At 40.6% G+C, this 25818-nt stretch overlaps 1 protein-coding gene across 4 annotated transcripts; it reads right to left on the reverse strand.

Annotated features, from left to right (window-relative positions):
* Positions 1-25347, reverse strand: ppfibp1b (PPFIA binding protein 1b). Of its 4 annotated transcripts, XM_063900943.1 has the most exons (27): positions 25112-25347; positions 15331-15412; positions 14466-14671; positions 13539-13628; positions 13315-13428; positions 12565-12696; positions 11446-11538; positions 10156-10273; positions 9944-9988; positions 8389-8450; positions 7694-7778; positions 7430-7569; positions 6902-7008; positions 6152-6212; positions 5441-5615; positions 4703-4735; positions 3951-4092; positions 3700-3831; positions 3229-3379; positions 2990-3101; positions 2764-2852; positions 2368-2490; positions 2111-2236; positions 1843-2031; positions 1288-1452; positions 1065-1130; positions 1-963 (listed from the first exon to the last, which is right to left on the reverse strand). In XM_063900943.1, exons 2-27 carry the CDS (start codon positions 15392-15394, stop codon positions 886-888), a joined length of 2898 nt encoding a protein of 965 aa, XP_063757013.1. In that variant the 5' UTR covers positions 15395-15412; positions 25112-25347; the 3' UTR covers positions 1-885. The 4 variants fall into 4 exon arrangements, with proteins under 4 accessions (XP_063757013.1, XP_063757029.1, XP_063757021.1 ...); XM_063900959.1 differs by lacking the exon at positions 9944-9988; XM_063900951.1 differs by lacking the exon at positions 4703-4735.
* Between the last annotated feature and the right edge of the window lie 471 nt (positions 25348-25818).

The raw sequence follows: 25818 nt of genomic DNA on the forward strand, positions 1-25818 counted from the left end.
CCGATTTAAATTACTTTATTGATCTTAGAAATGGATAAACGTAAACAAAAAAACCCTACAGTAGAGTTTCACTTCGTGTCTGGTCGAGTGTTGCAATTTAAACATTATTATCTGAAATAAAAAGACATCTCACAAATCTGAATATTCCACTTTTCTGAAAATAACTTTCAACAAACAGTGTTCCATTAAAATCAGTTTATGGTAAAAAAATAATAAAATAAACAAAAAGCTCTTACATAAATGTGTTGAATGTTAATACCATGCAATGTTACTCATAGCCTTTGTACTGTATCATATGTAGTGGTGCAAATAGATTTAGAATATTACTTTTGAGTGAAAACCTGTAAAATGTTCAACGTAGGATAAAATATGTGAACATTTCTGTGTAAATAGCAGGGTTTAGTTCTGAAGTGAACATAGCAGCTGTTTTAGAGTTATTACTTTAAACCACCTTCTAAAAATGAGTAAAATCGTCTCAGCACACCCCCTTCAGGAGACATATATTAAAATCTTTATTGGCATATTTAAGATGTCTGTTAACCTGCTGTTTGACACTTCTATCATAAATAGAAACGGTGCCAGTACACAACTGAGTACAAAATATCTCCAGAAACCAGCTGGCAGGCAGGCAGTGGTGTTGCCCTTAATGTTCCCTCTGACAGAGACAGAGTTCAGGAGTGAAAGTGGACTGTAGGCTGCCACAACACCGTCGTTTAAAACGGAAAAGGAGGAGACACTGTAATACTTTTGGCTCATCTTTGAAAGTAACACTAAAATGAATGGTAGGAGCATTTTGGGGGTTTGTTGAGACAAGTCCGGTGTAGTGGGCAGTGTTGTCCCAGAGTCTCATTCACAGCAGGACCAGATCTCATAGGGCCGACAGCCTCACGCCATGGAGTCCTCGTCTGTTACGCTGGGGTTCGGTGAAGCCTCTTTGAAGAATTCATCATCTTTTAGCATGCTCTGGTTAAGGGCACATTACAGAGAACACAATAATTAGCTTGTGAAATAGTATCAGTAAGTACAAGATGCCATGTGTCCTGGGCAAATGTGGAAATTCTTACCGTCAGGTTTTGAATACCCTCAGAGAAGGCTCCGATCTGTCTCACAGTTCCCTCAGAGTCCTCCATCTGTGAAAAGAGAAGCCACCAAACTCAATAAGCCAAGACCACAAAACTTCTACGTATCTTTTCTAAATTGATTAAAACTTTGATTATTTGATGTGATTAGGACAGCTGATCACTGCATTGTTAATCGACCAGTCAACAGAGAGAAGAACAAGCTCACCTGTTCTAGTCTGTCGAGGTCGTCCTCGTAGATTTGGAGCTCATAGCCTTTCTGAAAGCTCCTTCCCTTTGGCATCTCTACATCCATCGGACACACGTACTCCTCGCTCTCTTCATGCTTTTTCTTCCTCAGACTGCCAAAGTTACCAAATGACATTTTCCTTGGCTGGTATGAACGAAGAGAGAGAAGAGAAAGAAAAACAGTCAAACCATTTTATTTAGCTACATTTAGATATCCAAACAGGAATGCACATATCCCTCAGGGCTACCTTACAAATCAAAGCTTAAAACTTTCAGTAACTAAATGCTTATACTGTTTTTAGTGACTACACAATTGTAGTTAAATGTAAACACATTTTTAAAGGTCTAATAATTCTTTGTTTTAGAGTAGTATATAGTATCTTTGGTTTGGATTTTAAAGAGTCAGTATAGCTGCGTTCTAGTCTGTTAGGTATTCATTCAGATATTCATGGAAACCCTTGTAATCTAGTAATAGAAGTTTTTATAGTAATATTTCAAAGCAAAAGCAGTCTGTCCATCAGAAGTCTTGCTTTACCTTGACTTTAGTGGTGGCAGTCAGCAGAGTGTAGTCTGGGTTTTCCAGACACTCCTGTTTGAGCTGCTGGGCCTCGGAGCCGATGAGCAGGTTGAAATGTGTGGCGAGGTGGCGGCGCAGCAGCGTCTTGTTGGGGGGGATGTTCAGCAGCAGAGCCATGGTCTCCACGTTAAAGCGTGGCTCCAGGACCTAAATGGAGAGCACATGTGTTAGAAGAGGCCTAAATAGTTTCAGGTTTCCCATCAAGCGGACTGCAGGAGTGTCTCACCATCAGGCCTCCATGCACTCCGCTGCCTCTCAGGTTGGGAGCGTATTCAGCCAGGTCCGCAGAGCGCAGCCACTCCATCACCCTGTGGTTGGTCCACTGTGAAATCTCAGCTGGAGAAATGTTGTTCTGTGGGCACAAAGAACAGGAAGAGGATGAAGAAATGTTCCCGTAAAGATGTGCACTATAAAATGATTGTTGATTATTTCCATCAGCAGAAAAGGTTGCTAAATCCTCGGGGGATGTTAAATTGTATCCACCTCGTCAGATGGCCTCCGACGCAAGCAGTTGGGTTCGTAGTTGTTGAGTCGGAGCACTTGGATGGCTCTCTTGATGCTGAGGTGATGCAGGACACTCCCCACTTTCAGAGAGAGCAGGTCATCCTGAGGAGCAAAGTTAGACACCAATGACTTACTGTATAAACATAACAGACTTTTGCAAAAACGCCACTGTAATGACAGCTCAAATTCAACAGAGGAAGACACTGTGGTGTGACTGCAGCTCTGTTTCAAATATGGAGGGTAAGACCAGGTCAACTTGAGTGGAGCTAATCAGAATCTGTATGCAATAATCCTAATCTGAGCTGGCACTGGAGTCGTAAGACCTCTTTCCCTGCGGCGTCTGTGGGGGGGAACATGTGTCTCTCTAACACTCACCACTGTCATGTAGTGCAGCATGCGACCATCTACCCTCCCCTCATCAAACTGGGTCTTATACTGAGGCAGACCGATGTCATCCAGCCATCCTGAGAGGAGCGGGAAAGAGCAAAGTGTCATAAGGAGAATGTCAAGTTCACGGTCAAATTTAATTTAAAGTAACATGGGTGAAGAACAAACAGAAACAAAGGGTATTTATAACTGGGAGCTGGCAGCTAGTACTCACTGGTCACCCAGTTGTAGTCCAGCTTTCCTTTATTATTCTCCTCCTCTGAGCCGAGGGCCTGCAGAGCCAGCTGCAGCTTCTTTTTGTGCAGAGGGTGTTTGATTCCCAGCTCCTAGAATCAACACGAAGAAAGGTATTACACTGACATCCCTGAGGTACTACGTGATGCAGAATAACAAAAACACTTTGTCTGTCCGGCTGCTTGGCTGGAATTATTGAATTTTTCTGATGTAGCTCACCCTCTCCAGGTCGTGCTGTGAGGCTTGTAGCAGCGTCTGTCCAGAGGAGATCCACACTCGAGCCATGTTTACATACAGACCGAGACCCTGCTCCTGTAGCCAGTCGCACACCTGTTCCTTGGACCAGCGGGCAAAGGGAACATCAACCTCACTAAGGAAAAGAATGGGAAAAGTCAAAATGGTGACAGGTGTGCACACTTATAGAGTTATGAAAAGCCAAATCAAATACATAAACATTTGGATTGGGAGCATACATGTAATGTTTTTAAATATTTGTATTCTTTTCTTTAATATAACAACTGCCATGAAACCCGTTTTTCCCCCTGGATTAATTAAGTATTCTGATTGATTCTGAAGGATATTTCATGCAATTTGTTGTCCCACACTTCTTCTTGAAAATCTCTCACATGATCTCTGAGTTTGATTGTACACCACAGATTCTCATTATTCAGGTCGAATGTACACACTTACTTGGTGTTTTTTTGGAGGTCCCGGGACCATCCCAGCCTGGGTCCCGCTGTGGCTCGTACTCCGCCTCTCTTGAACTCACCCTCTGATAGGTTGTCATCCAGGTTAAATGTGGTAGACTGACTCCTTTTTAGCCTTAAAGAAAATATGGTATTGATATGTTATAAAACATCCTTATTTTTATTTAAATAAATACAAATTTTTAAAGAATTTATGACGAAGAGCTGAACATCATCATGGAATTTCATACTCACTTCCCAAAGAGTTTCTTTATCCCTTTGGCTTTTTTCCTGCCCTCAGGGGTCGTGGAGAGTGTGTTGGTGCTGTCGCTGTTAGCCGACCTCTGTGGAAGACCGGCCAGATCCAGATGGTCCGTGCCCTGTTGCTCGGTTTCAGCTGTACAAACAATTGCCCACAGAAAATAATCAGTTTCATGAGCATTATGGTAGGGGACGTGCGCAGGTTGGCAGAGAAGAAGCTGCTGCACAAGGTCAGTGAAGAGACCCAGAAAACACTCAGACACATGGCTCCTAGACAGAACGAGGGGTCATGTTAGTGGGGAGAAATACCCTCTCTAGTTTGCATGCATCAGACACTGCTGTTTCCTGCCCAAAACTGGAAGAAAAAGTCTTGTTTTATTAGATAAAAAAGGAAGCTCACTAGTAGTTTTAGGTTTTTAGTGTGAGGCTTTCAAGATCCAAATAAATAAATAAATCGGATTATCTGGATCTTGAAGTAGCGATGTGTTTCGGTAAGGGTTTGGTAAACAAATCCATGCAGGCACACAGGCAAATCAACAACAGAATGTCTGTATGTTGGACATTGTGCAACAATGGGTAGGGACAAAGGTGTGGCTGCTGAAGCGATGAAACGTGATATGATAAAAAAGATGTCAGCTGAACGGATGAAGTTAAAAAAGACAACAGGTGAAGAACAATAGAGGAGATATTCAGAAGTTTCCTTTGTTGTCTTCAGATCCTAAAATGACCTGGGGTCAATACTGTACCTAGCATAGGGGCACTTGCGCTCCGGCTGCGGTCTTCATGTGTAACAAAACACACACAACACACCACAGGGTCCAACAGAGAAAGAACAAGACAAAGGGAAGACATTATGAATGAAATAAGACCAGGAGTGGAGAGGTGGGACAAACGCAGACATACAAATGTACAGTACACACAAGAAGAGCACAAACACAGACCGAAGGGCATCCGACAGCACAGAAACCAACTTCCATATTTAAATGGGGACCACAGTTTGTGTGGGCTGCAAATTATGGTCCTGGTCCACAGAGTATATTTCATGGGTGTGGCTTGGGAAAACTAAAAATCATCCATGGTGAAAAAATAAACCTCCAAGAACATCTCACTCTCCAGTCTGGCTGCAATTGAATAACTATCAGTCAATTTTTTCATTAGTTTTGGTCAATGAAATATCAGAATATTGTAAAATATGTTGATCAGAACCGAAGATAAAGTCTTTGAATCATCTTGTTTTGACCTCAACTCAAAATATATTATTCATTTTACTGTCAAGGAGTGTTAAATAAACTACAACATGTTTGCATTAAAGGAGCATTATAGAACTTTGACTTTTATTTCTAAAGAAATACTCCGAACAATTACCAAACGACTTAAGAGTTTAATGAAATAGTTCACAACTATTTGATTTGTCTTTGCAGCTCTACTAACTAGTTATCTGCCAAACAATTGCACAGCTGCTAACCCATGTGGTTTGTGCTCACCAAGGTTCGGAGTGCTGCCTGTCTTCTTTCCCCCGCGGATCTTGAAGAAGCCCTTTCCAAAGGATGAACGAGCCTTTCTGGAGCCGAAGCTCTCATCCTCTGTGGAGGCAGGCAGGGTCGCAGAGGAACCCACTGGAGGCTTGTCACTCATCTTACTGATCTCTTCACTTGCATTCTGAGATCACAAAAACATTACTCAATTAATCAATCAACAACTATTTGCCTTAAGAATAAAATATTGTTACTTTACTGTAAAGAAATGGAGTTAGGGATGTAGACACTGCTCCCCTGAAGCTGTAACTATCCATTTCTTTATCTAAATAAATCGGTACATTTTTTTGGTCCATAAAATAGTGAAACTGTCAATACTATACTTTAAAGCTAAAGTATTGTTTAAAAGTCTTGCTTTGTTAGGCCAAAACCAAACGATATTAGGATTAAATGTTATATAAAACCAAGGGAAGCAGAGAATCTCCATCTTTGAGAAGCTTAAAATGGCATTTTCTGCAATTTTGCTTGAAATATAACTTTAATAATTTATTAAATGATTTTTTTTTATTGAATATTCAGTTGATCAGCTTATCGAGATACGTTGGTGTAGCAGAATGAGACTGATATCATTTGACGTTATGGTATGCTTTAAATTGACTGAACAAGACTTATTTTCCTTTAATCAGACAGGTTTCCCGGTTCAAAATGTGTAGCTTTTACCTTTTCATTATTGCTCCTGTCCATCTGATCCTGGCTGCCATTCTTTATGGGATCCTGGCAGCTGAAACAGATAGTGAGTGGAGATAGTGAGCTCGACTCATGAGCAGCAGCAGCAGCACGGAGGTCATGAGAAGCAGCAGCAGGATATGAACTGCTGTCACACATTCTTTTTGAGCAAGTTGAAGAACGTGGCCAAAATAAATCATTCAAGTTTAACCCAGTATGACTTCAAGAAATGCCACTCAGAAGGACTCTTTACATATTGAAGTGTAAGTGGTATTCAAAATATTACCATCAAAGCATTTTCTTCACACCAGTCATTTTTCTAAGATGTAAACAAATAAAAAATAAAGCTTCATGTTGAACGAATATAAAAGCTGTAACTTTCACACAGCTGTATGTTTTCAGGTATTTGAGCTAAAAGGCCTGATGTGATATAAAGGTCATGACATTTGTATTGTTTAATACAGTTCTGTGCTGATGAAGAATTACTATATAAGAGCCAGAAGACAAGAACAAGTGGTAGTCATTGTTAGTAAATACAAGGTTAACTTCCCCAAACCAAATGATTATGACCCAGTTGATGTCACTGACTTAACTTAAAAACCCTGAGATATAATTGATCAGTAAACCCTGCAATGCCAGAGATCTGTTTTTAGATATCCCTTTCAAATGTTGTCAAAGTGGCAAAAAGCGATCGGCTGCTGATAACATTGCATTTGAATGTGGATAGTCTCCCTCATATTTCACCTTTCTTGACTCCTTTCTTCTGTTGGTGCGGCCTCTGACACTCGTTCTGGATCTGAAGGGCTGGGTGAGGGTGATGGCTCTTCAGTCTGACCATTAAGCATCTCCAACTAAGCACACATCAGAGAAAGGAAATTAAAATAACTTATAATAAGTATGCACCGTCTGAAAACATTAAATTACATAATCTCCCGCGGCCATGAGCCACAGCAGTCTAAATCTGCACACAAGCTTAGGGAACCGACAGGAGAGGTTATTCAATTAATTGGATGTCAGACCCTTCAACACTCGTTACACAAGAGTGAAATGTGCGTGAGCTATAACAGTTTTATTGAAAAAAAAAACACTACAGCAAGACTAATTAGGAGAACATTCAATAGATAACAAAACAACAATGATGAGGTTTCTTAAAAACAACATCTTAAATCTCTCTTGGAACACTGACACTGCTTGTGACATTATGTTTAAATCAACTCCGTTGCAATAATATTTGTATTGAAAACATGAATGATCACATTATGCAACACAAACCTCATCTGGGCTCATCCTTTTCAGTTGTTCAACATCTGAAACGTCATACTTTTCTGACTCCGCAGACATAGGGATGGTTAGGAAGAACTCATTGAATCCATCCCCATTACCGTCGACATACTCGGTATCTTTGCCTTTCTCTGCAGAGCACAATAAATGAGATGCATGTTAATAAATCAGCTTGATTTGAGTTTATCAGCAAAAAGCAAGTCCAGGGCAACATTTATCTCAGACATAACTTAATCTTCAGAAGATTTATCTGACCTTTCTTCCCTTGCACTGACATCACCATGTCTTGAACTTTCTTATACCGCAGCAGCGATTGCTTCAGTTCCTCAATCTTACGATCCTGCAAAAAGGAAAGACAATCAAACAGTTAAACTCAGCGCAGGGTTCCTATGCATTTTCTATTTAAAGAACAATACAACACAACGTTTGCATCTAACTTCTTTTCTCATTGGTAACCCTAAGCTTAGCAGGTTGTATTTTTGGGATTGTCACGCCAGCCCTCAGTAAACCATTGTGAACATTCACTCCACACTCCTAGGCTGAAAGTTGGACGATGTTCTGCTGTCAATTATCTTGTACTTGGGGCAGAGCTGTTTTCCAGGCTTTGACGCAAAGGAGTTGAGACAGCTCTTTGTAGGACTGTGCGTTTGGTCACATGCCAAAAGTATTGTCTTGCTTTTGACAAAAATCATGCTCTTCTTGCTTTGGCATAGTGTGGTAAACATATAAGCTCCTCTGGCTGACTGCTTTGAATGCCAAGAAAACCTCTCTGTTTCTATATTTTTATTTAATACTGAATTTTGTGTTTCAAGTGACAAAGAATGTGACATTAGAAACAAATATTTTTCCATAGTCTTTCTTCATAATTGTATAGATGTATAGACTGCATAGGAACCCTCTCAGTGAGGCAGGTGTTTTAGAAAGAGAGATGAAGAACTTGTGAAATGTACCTTCTCTTCATTCGCTGCCATCAACGACTCAACTGCCTTTTTCATTCTCTGCACTTCCACATCTAGTGAGGAAAGGAAATGATTACAGTGTGTAGTTTGAGGAGAATATGAAGGGTGAAACTGCAGGATTTAACACTTTAAGAGAAAACATGCTGCAATATTGCTGAATGTCATTCCAGGAACATCACAGCCACTTTCTTGGTCTTTTATATTGTGTCCAAATTCATTGATCATCTTGTGTGAGTAGGGTTCTTTCACTTTGGTAGAACATTTTCAATTTCCAGAACAAACACTCTGAACAGTCGTCCCTCAACTCTAGCGATCCTGGGGATACTTATTATTATTCAAGCCTCCGCCACTGGTTTATAATCACTAAATACTTACAGTATGTCAATCTGGTCTCTAAGAAGAAACAGGCATACGCTGGTCAATGCTTTAAAATGTGTAAAAAATATATATTCTACCCCACATTTCAGTCTTATAGCATCCATTTTTTAATGATCTAGACAAGGGGCCTTTTAGGGTCTTCAGATCCACTATAGGACGACCACAAAACCATTGTTTAAGAATGTTTTTCCAGAAAAGATTAATAGACCACTTCAGCATTATCATTTTGTCTTGTTTCCTTATTTATAGGTATGTCTTTAAATTATTTTATTGTTTATTTAAGAAACATTTGGAGTGGTCTCTTCATTTTTTCTGGAGTTGTATAGGTAAAGGTGAAAATGTTGATAGATGTTGTCTAAAGACGGTGCCGTTAACCACAAATCCTTCTGCAATCACATGAGCTAGCTAACCTATGCTACATTACCAGAGAGGCATCTTTCCCTAACGGCAAGCTAGTGGAAACATATTATTTTAATGCAGGAGGCTCTACAGGTAACCGCAAAACTCAATTCTACAAACATGTAGTTAATAAGGGGTGGGTTCTTCGACTATCTATCAGCTAAGGAGTCCTTGGTCTGTACAACATTCAAGACCTCTGGTTGAGACTAGTGAAGTGTACTGTTTGTGCAGAGTCATGTGAATAAAGTTTATAAACTTGAAATTGTTCTACCCAAGTGAAAGTTGACTGATGGGGAAGGGACAGATATGGAGACAGCACAAAGGTAATGTGACACAACACTGAGCATGACAACATCACAGGTTAGCAGAGCACACACTGGCTGTCGGTGTGAGCGGGGGAAGGTTTAGAGGACGGGTACGAGGAGATTATTGTTGGAGGACATGAGGCGGGAGGATGAGTGAGCAGCCTGAATGGTTATGACAAACACAATTAATTCCTCATTCCTGTTTTAAACACAAAGCAGACATTCCTTGTTGCTGATCCAGGGCGGACATTAACACACAGCTTTTGGGTGACCTCAGTGTTCGGATCAAAGTGGAAATGTAGACAACAGTTGAGTAGACTGGTGCTCCGTGGTTTGGGTATTAGCACGCCATTGGGTTATAATGGACAAGCTGAGTTTGGGTGGCTCATGCTCGTTCATGCAAACGGGTTGAGATGGGTGCAAAAAATAAAGTACAATAATAAACACAAGCATAACCCCCTTACGTTTTTCTTTCAGCCTCTTTCTAAGAGTTTCGTCTGGATGAGAGACTAAACAGGACAAAGAATTATGAAACAGAAACTGGTTTGTTGCAGATCTTGATAAGCTAAACCTACTGCTTTGCCAATTATACACAGACATTAAGACTCAATCATATGACAAAGCTGAACTTGAGTTTAAACATCACGTATGCTTGTGACTCTCCTGGCTGTCCCACCTCTCTCTGTGGGATCTGAGCTGCTTGAGGCGATGGCTTTGAAACCGGTCTCATCTTGTAGTCGCCTCATTTCTCCGTCTCTGCCCTCCAGCTGCCTCCTCAGTATGGCTAGCTCCTCCTGTCCAACAGAGGACAACAGTGAGGGCAATTCCTTCACACAGACACAGCCTCCCCCACCCCCAACTCAGCACTACAAACAAACCACAACACAGAGGATCACAGACGCTGACGTGGCGGACAGGCACACAGGCCACACCTGCTCTTGTGAGGTGAGTAAGAGGGCTGGAGTTATAGCAAAACGAGGAGGGAAAACAGGACATTTTTAAAACTAAAATAAATGTTTCAAAAAGTCAGCACAATAGGAATCAAGCAGAGTGACTAACACATTCAACTGTAAAGAGGTTTTAAGATTAACAGACAAGGAACAAAATTGGTAAGGAAATGCAAAGAAAGATTAAATAAAGACACAGGAAGACAGAACGCTGCCAACCCTTGGAAAACCCAAATTAAAGCATACATGTGGTTTAAAAAAAAAGGGAATGTTTGCTTTAAGTGGCGTCTTGTAGACACAGGGTTATAAAAAGTTTCCTGACTGCATTTACATTCTACTGTGCCGCATGGTTTAGTAAATAAAGTGACTTCACTGTTGCAGAAAGTGATGCAATTTTGACTAAAATGCTACTACTGCAAACCAAATTTTGTGATTGTGTCCCTCAAAAATAAAAAAACAGGACAGCCAAAGGGAGAGGTCAAAAACCATAATCATACAGCAAGCAAAACAGCCATCCTGAGAAAAGCAAACCTTCATAGCCTGGACTTTGTGCTCCTTCCTCTGTTTCTCATACTGCATCTGGCCCATTTTGATTTTCAGGCTAGAAAGCTTGGCCATTAGCAACTAGCATCAGAGAGACAAACCACGGAAGAGAGAGAAAATGGTGATGCAAGATGTGAAAGATGAAAAGGACGGCAAGGAGATGGAATGCCCAAGAATCAACCCAAGGTATTTACAAAGCACATTCACAAACAAACGCTACCGACCAACAGGGTGAAATCTTAAAGAGCAGTTTCAGGCTTTGTGGGCTACTCAGATTAGTCATCGAACTCCCTCATATTCAACAGGTATGTTATCCTTCAGTCAGATGTAGTCAAAACAATCCTTCAGAGCATTAAAAACAGCCACCAGACTCTCAGTTTTGATTTCACAATAAGAGGGGTTAGAATAAGAAGTAGGTGATGAAAAGTGTTCCATATAAACACTACAGCTGTGCAAACCTCCTTATGCCAACTCACCTTGGTGGATTTTAGTTTCTTTTCATACTGAAGTTTTTCACCCTCCAGGTCTGTCATCCTGTACCGCAGTTCATTAATTTCTAGAATCAAATCCTGAAAGAACAACACATGCATATCAGTGAATTGTAGAAAAAAATGGCAAGCAGATTCCTAAAATATTTAGAAATATTTGTTTCAAATTGACAGATACAGGAGAACATTCCCCTCTGGCTGGCAGACAACTCTCTGCTCCATAGCCTCTCTTGTTAACTGGAACATAGCATTCACCTTCTACACTTTACATTTATCCTATATTTAATATTGCATTCATTGCACTAATGTGTATATAGTATTCTGCTTTATATTTAGTTAATTTTCAATAGTGTTTACTTATCTGACTGCTTATTTATCTTCACAGTCAACTGTATATATATATTTTCTCTAATGCCAATTTATTTTTATTTCGCAGTTTGGGATTAACCAAGTCATTCTTATCTTATCTGAAATGTCTGTTGTACAGTATAAACTTCATTATGGCAGCTCTAAAGTTCTGCAATTTCAGTCTGAAGTTCAACTGAATATTGAAAAGCAGCTCTAGATACGTTTGACTGTGGAGAGTGTAAATGCTTCAAAGACGCAGCAGGGATAAAGCAAGAGGAATCTGCTTTTAGAAGAGGAATGATTAATGTGCTGCGAGGGAGACAGACGCTTTTTGTTCCAGCAGGGTGGAAGAGACAGCCGCGCTGCTACAACAATAACAAGTATTCCGCATGGTTTCCCTCTGGGGCAGACATCTCTAGTGAACAGATGATGGACATCTTTATGGCTTTGCATCTTTAGTATTTAAGGTAGAAAACAACAAAAAGGTTCTACTACTAGGGTTTACAAGCAGGCATGTTTCTATGGTTACTTTAGTAAATGCTGATGCAGACTTTTCGTCTTACTAAACACAGCTGCTTTGAGGCTGACAGTAAAATGAGAAGTCCCTCTCCCACACAGGTGTCAGACAGCATGAATGAGGGTCTGTTTGGAGTGTGAGTGTGTGTGTGTGTGTGTGTGTGTGTGTGTGTGTGTATTGAGGTAAGAGAAAGGACAGACAGAAATAAAGCTAAATCCTGTCCTAGAGATTAGCTCACACACCTCGCTGTCTCTAAATCTGTCATCAAAGTCCAGTCTGTCCTTGTCCATGCTGTTCAGCTTCAGCTTCAGGTTGGACACTTCAGAGATCAGCTCCAGCTTCTGGTTCTCCAGAGTACCTCTGCAATGAAGTTCCTACAGTGAGAAATGAAGACAGTTAAACAATGTTGGCAGTGTGGGCATTGTTGTTTTTGTAGGTATTTAATATAATAATAGAGGTTATTCAGTGCTTTGTGCTAAAGCTAAAACATGGAAAGCTGGCAGCTTTATCTCGGTCGTTAAAACTAAGCAAAAACAGAGGCCTCTAAACAGCGCAACACTTTTTGATTAGATGCAGCAGCACACTGGAAAATAAGCGTTTATCACACACAGCGGATGTTTGTTGACAGAAGGACATGAACTCAGATCGTAAAGATAAAAGTCACACTCTATTCAAGACATGTGAGCATGCATCATTTGTTTTAATGGGTGGCAACGGATCCTGTGTGCAAACAGTTAAATGACACACACACACACACACACACACACACACACACACACACACACACACACACACACACACACACACACACACACACACACACACACACACACACACCACACACACACACACACACACACACACACACACACACACACACACACACACACACACACACACACACACACACACACACACACACACACACACACACACACACACACACACACACACACACACACACACACACACACACACACACACACACACACCTGTTGCAGCATCTCCTCTGTGGCATTGAGTTTCTCTCTGTGCTCTTCCAAACACAAGTCCAGGTCTCGGATCTTTTCTCCCTGAGCCTCCACCTGGTCTGTCAGCACGCTCACCTGCATGGAAACAAAAAGCCACTCTCACACAAAAGGAAAATCAGATTGTATTTCTATCTAACATAAATATATATTCAAAACGTCTTTCTTTTTTTATAGCTGATGGTTACCTGAAGAACCAGAGACTCCTTATCACTTTCGATTCGGGAAAGCCTTTCCTGGTAGTGGTCGCCCCCGCTCAGAGAGATGTGCCCGTTAGACTGCAGGGCGGCAGAAAATATGGATTAACAAAGAGCCATGACCCCTTAAAGGGCAGACAAAGGTAAGGTTAGCGGTACAGGTAACTTAATCATTCTGCTGACAACATGAAGGTTTCAGCGTGTGATGCTGATCTGAGATGAAACTGACTTTGCCGTTTTACAAACAAACCCGTACATGGCTGAGAAGAAGCCTCTCATTCACACTGCAGTGCGGAGAGTGAGTTACAACATTGCACAAAAACTCTGGCATTCATCTGGCCTGCAGCCCATCGCTCTCCCAAACACCGCTCTGGTTCCCAAGAAGTCAGCGTGTATCTTGGAGCACACAGGCTGGGACATAACAACACTAGCATTTCACTTTGCATTCCCAGGGCACTCAGCAGAAGAGGACAATCTCGCTTTTGCTTCGTAAACAAGTCGCTCGCCTACTTTCACACAGGACTGTTTGCCCACGATTGTCTGCAGTCATACAGAGTTAATGTGAGCACAACCAGAAGCAAACCAGATGTGCTAAAGCATGTTTGCAGCACATTCTGTCCAACCATCACAGACGAAACCTCCTCCAGGTTGCACAACTTAAACTGATTAACTCCAGTTCCACATTTCATACTTTCACATCCAGATAAATCTGTGACAGAATCAATAGTGACCCGACACCAGGCTACAGTGTTCTGATGAGGAGATGTTACAGTACCTTATGATCTTAACACTGAAGCACAGTTTTGACCTTGACTAGTGATGATGACCTGATCTGTGAAATGTTTCTAATGCTGATTCTTTTTCTTTTTTAGAGTTCAGTGTCTCATGCTGCTCGTTTCCTGCATGAGCAGATCTTACCATGTGACCATGGAGCCACTCCACCAGACTGTCCGCTGTGGAGTCGGGGATCTGGCAGCGTAAACTTTCCCTTTCATCTGTGTCCATCAACTCCAGGACGCTTCTGAGGTCTTCCAAAAGGTGAAGCGCCCGCAGGCTGCCCATGAAGGGAGAGGTAGGAGACTGGCAGTCATACATCCCATTGGAGTAGTCCAGAGCCTTGGAGCCTGAGGAGAAGTATAAACGAGGGGGCAGACATTAGGAGGAGCCAGAATCAAAGAAAAACACCCATGTACTAAATCTAACATTCACTAGAAAAACAACTATGATGTACTTCCTAAAACTACTGCTCTTAACAGTACAGAGTTTCACAAACGTAAGAATTTATTGTGAAATACAAGGGACTTGACTTTTGATACATCCCTTTTCCTTTTCTTAGCAATGTTACGGACTGCCATCACAGGCAGACTGCTATTAAATATGGGTGAAAAGTGAATTAGACAATCATGTCATTCGGCTTCACTCTAACTTCTGATCCTGTAAGGCCACATCCATTTGCAACACTAAAGTGAAAATGAATCGGTCTATTGAGACACAATATCATTTGGTGTTTACACTGTATAACATAGCTACAAGCCACACAGCCTAGCACTGAAAAAATGCTAAAGCTTTTTAGTCATCACGTGATGTCCCTTTAAAATGTCAGCTCTGCTTTAAAGCATAACAGTAGACAAAGCTTATCAATGTTGACTCAACATGGAAGAGTTACACAACAGACGATGTGCTGATTTATGCTTTTACACAGCTGTTAAAAGAGGAAATACAACATGGCTGCTTACATATTTATAATACTAAGATGATGCTTAGCGCTATAGTAACACTTTACCTGCTATAATGCCATCCATCTGCTCCAGGGCGGCGGCCAACATGTCGCTGGCATCAGCCATCATCTTTAGTCACTGATTCACCTGGAGGAATTAAATGAAACCATGAAAGAAATGCTGTGTTCTCACTGCATTTTAGTCATTTTTAAAGAAAGTCAAAATCACAATACAGAGGTTGCACTGATGACCATAGCTAAAAATGCATATTTTTAAAAAGTCATATAAAGTGCATCTAAATAATGAACTTTTATATATCAAAGAAGCTTCTCAGAATCTCTACATTGTTATTGTCTACCAAGCAGTAACACATAAAGTAAAAACAAGGAATCTCACATTCAACAGAGAGGAATTTCAGATTAAAACATCCAATGACTGTTGTGACTATGACCCCGCAGCACAACTGATAATCACAGTTTAGATTATGGAAACAAATCACAGAGAAAGCAGCTGCTGTGCGCTCAGGATGTGAACATAAACACTGTAGGAAGAGGACAAATCCAGCAGAATACAGTCGCACTTAACTTTCTAGGCAAAGTGCGCCCATGTTGGCGTTAAGCATATGATTACCGAAGGTTCCCACCCAGGAATTAGACTGCAACTGCAGTGCATCCTCAACAACCATCTATGGTAAAAAAAAAGCAACAGTGCCTGCTAACACAGTTTGTGGGATTGGTTTGACTTTCCTGAGTGATGTCAGAAAAGCCAGGGGTCTGTGACAACTGCAGGAAAACAAGAGGGAAGCAAAATCATCTGAAAAGGAAGTTGTAGCGGCCCAAATCCTAGAATCTATAAAAGAAAATGAACTTAAAAGTAAACTGCCACTGAGGCACCAGATATCTGGATATATATGCAAATCTTACGCTGGGAAAAATGATTCAAGTCCACACAAGTGACCGTTTGTGCGTATATTTGTATTATCCAGTATCATTAACAAAGAAGACAGTTTCCAATCATTCCTTTTCTTGAGCCTTTCCTACGGCTCTCCAGCTAGCTTGAATCTATCCGATGTGCGTCCTGGTGCTCTGCTCCCACCACCACCTGTCTCCAATATACACAAAATTACACCTGGTGCCTTAATCACCCATCATAGAAACCAATTTAACTCACTTAAATAACAAGACTAAATAATAATAATAACAATATTATTATTAAACAGAAATAAAGTAAATCCATTATCAAAAAATGTAATGCAATTTATAGCTGCAACAGAAGTGATAAAAGCTCTACGCTGCATAGCTGTTATGTTAATTTGTCAGAATACGTGATGAATAATGCAATTCAAAATATCAACCAGGCCGTTAACCTTACCGGCTCAATCAATGTCCTGCCAACAGGACACTGGACACAGAGATAGTGTCCAAGCCTTGGACATCTGCCCAAGCAGCACAATGGACCTTTTTCTGTTTGTACGTTTAACCAAAAGGCTCTGCTGTATATACAGGCATGTTTATACAGGCATGCACAGACACTCATCTCCACACAAATCCCCTTTTCTTTTAAATCGGCTGCCACACATCCTGGGAGTGCCCCACATCAGGAACGTAGCACCATTTACAAACTTTATGGAAACCACCCACAGACCTAACACTGTTATTTCAGCATTCCTGTGGACACATTTTCCAATTTGTGTAAAATAAGCATGCACTAAAACATAGGACACACACACACACACACACACACACACACACACACACACACACACACACACACACACACACACACACACACACACACACACACACACACACACACACACACACACACACACACACACACACACACACACACACACACACACACACACACACACACACACACACACACACACACACACACACACACACACACACACACACACACACACACACACTAAACTGCTGAGTGGTTTCCAGCAGTAGAATCTGAAGGTGGGTCAAATGCGTCTCGGGCGTCTACAGGGACTGCTCGTCTCACTTATTGCACAGATTAGACAAGCAGACACCATGACATTTAAATAAACCTAAAACAACCACTTTTAATGTTTGTGAGCATTTGCAAAGTTCTTTATACCTAGGTTAGGGAACAGTGTGCTCAAATAACTTGAAGAATTTAAAAGATGTAATTTCCATGGGTGTGTTTCAGAATGGACCTAAATATATCAGGCCCATGGGAGAAAAAAAAACAGTAATGGTACATTCAGGAGTAGGAATGTCCCGTTTGTGGCCTCTTAGTGACATTTGCACTTAATAAAAAAACAGAAGAACAACACAATTCGCAATCCATGTTTGTGACAAAAAAAGTTTTGGGTATTGTGTGCGTGTGTTGCTCACAGCTCAGGCTAAGATGTTCACGGAGCTATGTCATTCAGTCTAATACATGTGTACAGTACACCCTGATGCAAATACTGTGCTACAAGAAGGACAACAAATGTTGGAATAGACTTGCTTGAACCCATGTGATGGTTTTAGTTTTTTCCAGACTGACATTTCTTATTTTAACTTCAATATACAGCAGATTGAGGGCAGCCCTTCATTGCTGTGACCTCTGTGGTGGATGCATTGGAAAATGTGAAGGAGCTTAGAGAAATCACTAAACTCCCACAACAGATGCAGAGATCCAGTCTTTAAACAGCACGGACACAGTTTGGATCATGATGACTCAAACTGGAATGAAGGCCTGCAGGTCATCCTCCTCAAAAAAGCAGAGTCAGCTCTCCTCTCAGAGCAGAAAGGCAAATATGGGTAAGGTTAACACTTGGCTGTCAGCAAACAGACTTCAAACAGATTAGGGCCAAGGCCAGACCTGCTGCTCCGAGAGCTGCTGTCCACATGTCGATTAATGCTAAACAGGTGTAAAGAGAGTCCAGAAAGAGCTCAGCACAAAGAAAGCCAAATTACAGAGAAGTCCACTCTGTCCTCGGGTCCTGGGATGCCCCTACAGTAAGTACGTTTTGTGTAAACAAAGCAGGGTTGTCCAGCAAACAGGCTCCCTGTCTGCGCTTCACTTTGCCTAAAAAGCTTTACAAAACGAGAGCAGTAGAACAGATTTTTTTTTAAAGGCTGCAAGACGGGATTATTTTCTTGACTAGTGGATTAATTGTTTGTCTATAAAATGTCATAAACTGTAAACTTTCACTTTAAGATCTTCAAGTTTACATATTCCAACAGCTATGTCTGAAGAAAAATATAGAGTATATTACGTATGACTAAGCTGCAAGGATTAGTGGATAAAGAAACACCAACAATTGTTTTAATAATGATGTATTCTTTACTTAAATTCTTCTGTAAACACATGAAGATTCCATGCTTTTCTGTTTTATTTCATTTTAAACTGAACATCTGTGCATTTGTACTGACAAAACGGGACAATTAAACCTCACCTTAGAAACCTTGTTTTAGTATTTTCAGACATTGTTGGCCATTGCTGGAGTTTTTTCATTTTGTGTTGAATTAAGAGAGCCTCAGCTAGGAGATATTTGAACCAGCACTGTCCCGTGAGTATACATTTCATGGGTGCACGCTTGTTATCAAAGGAGACATCTCAAAAATCCCAAGAAGCAAGCATCACTCTCAAAAACAGAGTCTCACTGTCCGCCCTGCTATAAGCACCACTTACTCCAACCATAAGACACACAGAGAGGGCTTTGTTCCTGATAGTGGGGTATTTTGACTGAGAGGCATGAGAAGACAAAGACAAGAAAAAAATGCAATGTTCCGGTACAGTACACATGGCATTTGCAACAACACCTGCCTGCATACTCTGTCCAGAGCCGGAGAGCCTCGGAGCAAAACTAAAAGAAAGAAAAAAGCATTCAAAAAGCAATCTTGCCCTTTGGTGAAAACATCCATATAATTCATGGAGACATGTGGAGAATAATGAATACAAGAGGGAGAGTGGACCACTATAATGGCTTTTCAAAGCCTTCAGCTCTGATCCCTTTAGGCAGGGAGACGCATCGTAACCCATCCACACTGGACACTACAGACAGCTGAAGTATTCCTGGTTGAAAAAAAAGGGGAAGATCTTGAAGTCCTCAATCTAGTCTAGACGGATTTCAGAAAAAAGGCCTTTTATAAGAAGTAAGGAGCATTTATGGGTACAAGTCGGGAACCGGCCTACCTTACATATTTCAAGGGTGCTGAGTCCAAAAAAACCGGTACCCGGGTGAAATTTTGAGGTTTTGACCTTCTAATTTGCATATTAAAATGGCCGCCAAATTGCCCATCTTGCACAGTTATTGGACCATTTCCTCCTAGTTTTTTTTGTAAGTAGGCAATCAAGATGAGGAAATTAAGTTTCTAGATCGATAGTCAAGGGTCAAACAAGGATATAGTGGAGGCTCAGTGCCTTTTTTATGTATATATATATGCAAAATACCAACTTTTAAGGTGAAATTAAGCATTATTTGTGTCATTTTTTAAGGCCGACATAAATATTAAATAAAAGTTACTCTGAAATTTTCCCTGTTGATATGACATATGATGTACACCATATTATATGATAACAAAGAAAAAAATCCATTGCAAGTTGTCTGAGATTTCATGTTTTTTTTTTGTTTTTTTTTTGCAAATTAAGCATTTGTTCTCTAAATTCTAAGACGGGAAAAACCCAGGTGAATAGGGAAAAATATTCAAAAAGAGACCACCATGAAACGTACCAAGTTGAATATTTAGATCAGTACATAGCATGGTCAGTCCCATCGCTGAGGACCCTTTGCCTGAGGTGAATTAACAGCAAAGAGGATCGTAACAGTTTCACACGCTTTGGTAAGTTTCCTGCTTTTTGATTTTTTTAGACAAAAAATGTCAATATTCCTTAGTTATTGATTGAGCTTGTTAACCCTATTTATCCAAAATGATACTTTTTCAACCATAGTGGGTCAAAATTGTGTATTTCAATGATATTGAGATGGCTAGCAACTGGGAGAAAACTAGCTAACAGTTAGCTAACAGTTTTGGAGGGGAAAAAAAACAGCTAGCTAGTTTTTTTTTCTTCCAGTTGTGCCCTAAAGATGACCACCTCTGTTGATACAAGTTTATTTCTTATAATTCCAACCCAAACATAGCCCTGTGGCAGCATAAATCCCCCTACTTTCTAGCTAGCTAGCTAGCTAACAAGCTATCATAGGGCAATGGATGCTGGGGAGTGACTGCTGTGACAGGGCTAGATTTGGGGGGAGGAATTATCAAAAATACATGTGTCAACAGAGGTGGTATATCCTCAAAGGGCCATACCAGTTATGAAACATTCATGTAACATTAGGGGTGGGAGAAAAAATCGATTCACATATACATCACGATATCTTTTTTGACGATTTTTAAATAGATCTTTTTCTTCTTTATTGTGCAATGTGCATTTGTTCGCCTTTTTTACATACAGAGAGTACAGGTTTTGAAAAGGGTTTAAGTCCAATCCATGCAACCCTACATAAGAGCAAAGCTAAAACATTTGCATCTCTGTATGAAGTGGCCAAAAATCCTAAAATCAAAGACAACAGAACTGTCATAAAGGCTGACCGAAACATTCTCAAACGCCTTGTTACGGCCTATGAGGCAGGTCGTCCAGTTGACTTACCAGCTGTCCTAAAACACGAGCTTCTGCCAGTTCCCATATCCCTTGCTGAAATGAATGGGACACTTCGCACTGGAAACAAGTCTGTATTAGTAAATAAGTTAACTGAAGACATAGTCTGTCCTGAGGCTATTGAACTTCCCGACATGTCATCTTGTCTCATCATAGATGGACAGGCACTTGTGGTTGCCCTTGGAAAGCCAGACAAAGCAGTAACATTTGGGGATCTGGCCGACACATTTGTCAGAGCAGTGTTGAAAGCAGGATGTTACTATAAAAGGATAGACGTTGTGTTTGACAGATACAGAGAAGAGACCATCAAGGGTGCTACCAGGACACGACGCACAAAAGCAGCTCAACCAATCAGACGACTTGTTGAGGGTCGTGATGTGCCTCTTCCAAAAAACTGGACCAATTTCCTGTCCCTCCCTGACAACAAAGCTGATCTTGCCAATCTACTCTCTGAAGAACTATGTGCTCAGGCACCGGATGATAAAGAGATAGTAGTTGCTGGTGGGTTCAGAGACGAAGAGACGGAGGTTAGGTCATCAAAAGCAACAACCAACCTGACTCATCTGAGAGCCACACACGAAGAGGCAGATACCCGATTGGTATTACATGCAGTGCACTGCCAGTCAGACACAGTAGTCGTGTCATCTAGAGACACTGATGTACTTGTGATTCTCGTTTCCCATTTCCCACACGTAGCATGTAAAAAACTCTGGCTGTTGTCTGGTACCACAAGGAAGCCACAATATATACCAATTGATGCTGTTTTTAACAAACTGCCAAAGGATTCAGCACCAAGCCTTGTAGCATTTCATGCACTAACTGGTTGTGATACCACATCATACATTGCAAGTCACACCAAAAGTACATCATGGAAAGTCTGGAAAATGCACCATCAATTGCTCAGCAACCTCGGAATTGGTGATCTCACGGAGGAGACTCAAAGATCTTCAGAGGCTTTTGTCTGCAGAATATATGATGTGCATAAAACAGACTCTGTTGATGCAGCAAGGCATATACTTTTCTCCAGGACAGGTAAACCAGAAGCAATGCCGCCTACAAGCGATGCGCTCCACTTCCATCTGCTGAGAGTACACTACCAGGCAATGGTTTGGAGAAATGCTCACTATGCCACACCTGAGCTTCCTTCACCCTTGGACATGGGATGGAAAGATGGTGATTCAGGACTACAGCCCATTCTTATGTCACAGAACCCAATACCTGAAAGTTGCCTGGAAATGATCAGGTGTGCCTGTAAAAAACAATGCACAACACGCCAGTGCAAATGCCGAAAATCGGGGCTGTTATGCACTGCAATGTGTACATGTCAGAGTGATGACCAATGTCCTTGTTTAAATGTGGAGTTGTAGTCCTCAAGCATACCAAGGCAATGGGTAACCAAAGAACTTGGAAAAGGACTGCAGAAAGAAATACTAATCAAAATGAAATTCCAAAGACAAATGGCACACAAGCAAACTAGAAAGGTATAAAAACAATTTACCAAAACAAGTGACCTATGGAACTTACAGAAGACAGATGAAAGCAAAGCAATTCAGCTAGAAACATGAAAGAAAATATACAGAAACAAGATGTGATCTGTAGAACTGTTCAAGGGAAGTTTCATGGTTTTTTTTTCCCTATTCACTTGGGTTTTTCGATGTTTGAATTAAGAGCATTATGCTTTGTTTGCATAAAAAAATGAATTCTCAGACAACTTGCAATGGTGTTTTTCTTAGTTATTATGTAATATGGAATACATCACATATCATATATACACTGGGAACATTTAAGAGTGATATTGACTGAATATTTATGTCGGCCTTAAAAAATGACACAAATAATGCTTAATTTCACCTTAAAAGTTGGTATTTTGCATATATATATACATAAAAAAGGCACTGAGCCTCCACTATATCCTTGCTCTGACCCCAGACTATAGATCTAGACACTTAATTCATCATCTTTGATTGCCTACTTACAAAAAAACTTGGGGAAAATGGTCCAACGACTGAGCAAGATAGGGAGTTTGGCGGCCATTTTGATATGCAAATTAGAAGGTCAAAAACTCAAAATTTCGCTCGGGTACCGGTTTTTTTTGGATTCAGCACCCTTGAAATATGTAAAGTAGGCCGGTTCCCAACTTGTACCCATAAATGCTCCTTACATTCACTTTTTGGGTACATCCCGTCTAGTCTAATCCAGAATGACCTATACTCTTGAGCACACAGGAAATAGAAAGGAAAATTGAAGCCTCCAGGCCACTTGTCTCTGAGGGGAGAAAGTGTTTACAGCAGTCATGCAACTGCCTTTAACAGCTTGTGTTTTAGTTGCACTGGTGGTAAAAAAAAAAAGCCTGGGAAGAAAGGAATTTACAATCCACGCATAAATCACACAGCCTTTTGCTCTACGTACAACATCTACACATTTCCTTTTTTTTTGTGAACGTAATCAAGGGATGGATCCAGGTCTCACCACATAATGACACTTTGAATTCCTTGAGTCATCCGTGCCGTGAGTAAGTCTTTACCTTTACCACATGTTTCCATGAGTACAACTTAATTTGTGTTTCCAGACCTCATCATCAACTTGACTTCAAACCATGAAGGCTGTGTTCAGCTCTAAACATCTTAGAAAACACTGTTTTCTTCAAATTTCATCTAAGTGTGATTTTGGCACTGACCATATACCTTGTCGTGCCACACCATACAATTTGCATATTATCTTCTGTGATATGGTCTTGTGACAGGTCTAATGTAATCGAGTACAAGTTAAAGGTTGCATCAATTTAACGGTGCCGTAAGCAGGCTGCATGTCGGCTGATTCCCTGGGTGTTTACACACTCAGAGCTTTCACCAGCCGCCGGCGGGGCGCTGTTCTCGTATAACTTGCAGCTATTTCCAACCTGAGTGAGCAGGCAGAAAACATCATCACTAATTTTATACCCCCAAACAATGCGGCTTATAAGAAACATGGTGTGGGTGCGAGGCCAAGTGAGCCTTTTCTCTCTTTATAGATCATCAGTAACCAACTAGGCATCTGTTTAATGGGCGATGCAGTATAAATTGAGTTTTTGATTTAAGAAAAAGCAAACGTGATAAAATCTTCACATTTTTCTCCTGGCTGTATGAATGCATGCACAGGATCATAGCTGCAATTCATTTATGTTGGACAGCAGCACACATTCTTTTCATATTACGCATGGCTGTACTGCTTGTACTTTAATTTCACTTATTTGTCTTTGACATTTTGCCAAAAAGCAATATAACACTGAAAAGTGCACACGTGGTACACATAGGGTTAGGTTGTGCAAATCAAAACAGCTGAAGGTTTTCACACATTTGCTTTTTTGGAGAGCATATGAGTCCCTCTTTATCAGCAAAACAAGTAAAAGGTGGCAAGTAAATTCCTTACCTTTTTGCTAAAGTGAAGACTGGAAGGAGGTGAAATAGAGAGTAATTTAGGCAGAGACAATAATTTACCTTTTGAAGGAAACCTCAAGATTGAAATAATAAAGTTTTACACAAAACAACTCCCACACTTTGTTGATGTTATATAAGTGTTAAACTGATGGGATGCTGAGGCAGAGGTATTTACTTGTGAGTATTTTCACAACAACAACAGCTGATCAAATGTCATGGCTCTACATACAGTGCACTTTACACAATTAGATACAGTATGGGTTAATTCATCTTGGATAACTGGATTATACTCAGTTCAAGGTCTGTCAGCACCTCAAGGCCACATCAAGACAGATGAAGTGTAGTCTTAAGTAAAAAGAGGTGGCCTCGGGCTCTGGGAGTATCTCACTAAACCACAATGTCTGGCAGAGTCAGAGTCAGAAACTCATGTCCGAAACCTTTAACCTCCCACTACATAGCCGGTACCCATCAAATACAATCGTTATGCTGGGGTTTGGTGTAAAACATTAGCGTCCCTATGAAACTGTAATTTTAGGATGAGACAAAAACATTTGCCCTCGACGTTTTCTCTCCGTGCTACCATGCAACAAGTGGAAAACTAAGCATAGCGTTACTAGCTGGTAAATTGTGGGGATGCCCGTAAACCCCAGAAGACCAAGATGCTTAGGAAAACTATTTCACAGTGGAAAAAACTTTAAAAAGTGGCCTCTACCGTGAGTCACAGCAGTCCGTTTGTTTCGAATAAACGCCAGCAACTCATAAATCCAAGTTAGTATAACAAATCACAGCAAAAACTTCAACTTACCGGAAGTCTACTCGACGAGATTTCGGGATTTCCTTTAGTTCGTTTAACTCTACTGTTTACAAAACCTCCACAATGTTCAATTTCTGAACTACTCCGTGCCCACCAGTGTTACCCCCGACCGTCCACATCGCTACGCCATGATGTCGAAGTGTCAGGGCTTGTTAGTTGTTGGAAAACTCGGGACGTCACGGATGGAAAATCCCGCCCGCTTGAGGCCGGGATTGGCCCGAGAGCAGGAACTTTTACATGACGAGAGTAGTGGTGCATTCACTGTAGCATAAGGAAGATCGGACTATTTCCTAATAACGAGGTTAAAGAGGTTTCATTCAAAATAGCCCAGATCCTGCAAAAAAAAAAGACACTTTAAAATGACACTATTTGACTATTCTTTTAATCCCTATAATTTACATGAAGAAACATATTGCCATTTATTCTATCACTTTTTATACTGTTTTTGTTTTAAGTCTGATGTTGATTATTTTAAAAGGAGAAAGGGACAAACTTCCGGATGACAACATTTGTATACACTTTAAAGGAGATGGAAACAAATAATAAATAAATAATTGTATTTTTGGGAAAGTGTTACATTCACAATAAGAAATGGACTGACCCCAATTGTTGCAAATGTATACTTAAAATAATAATATCGCACATTTTTTAACAATAGTAAAACGATAAAGAATAGATAAGAAAAAGAAGATCGGACA

The sequence above is a fragment of the Eleginops maclovinus genome, chromosome 2 (genome assembly GCF_036324505.1).
Source record: "Eleginops maclovinus isolate JMC-PN-2008 ecotype Puerto Natales chromosome 2, JC_Emac_rtc_rv5, whole genome shotgun sequence".
Lineage (NCBI taxonomy): Eukaryota > Metazoa > Chordata > Actinopteri > Perciformes > Eleginopidae > Eleginops > Eleginops maclovinus.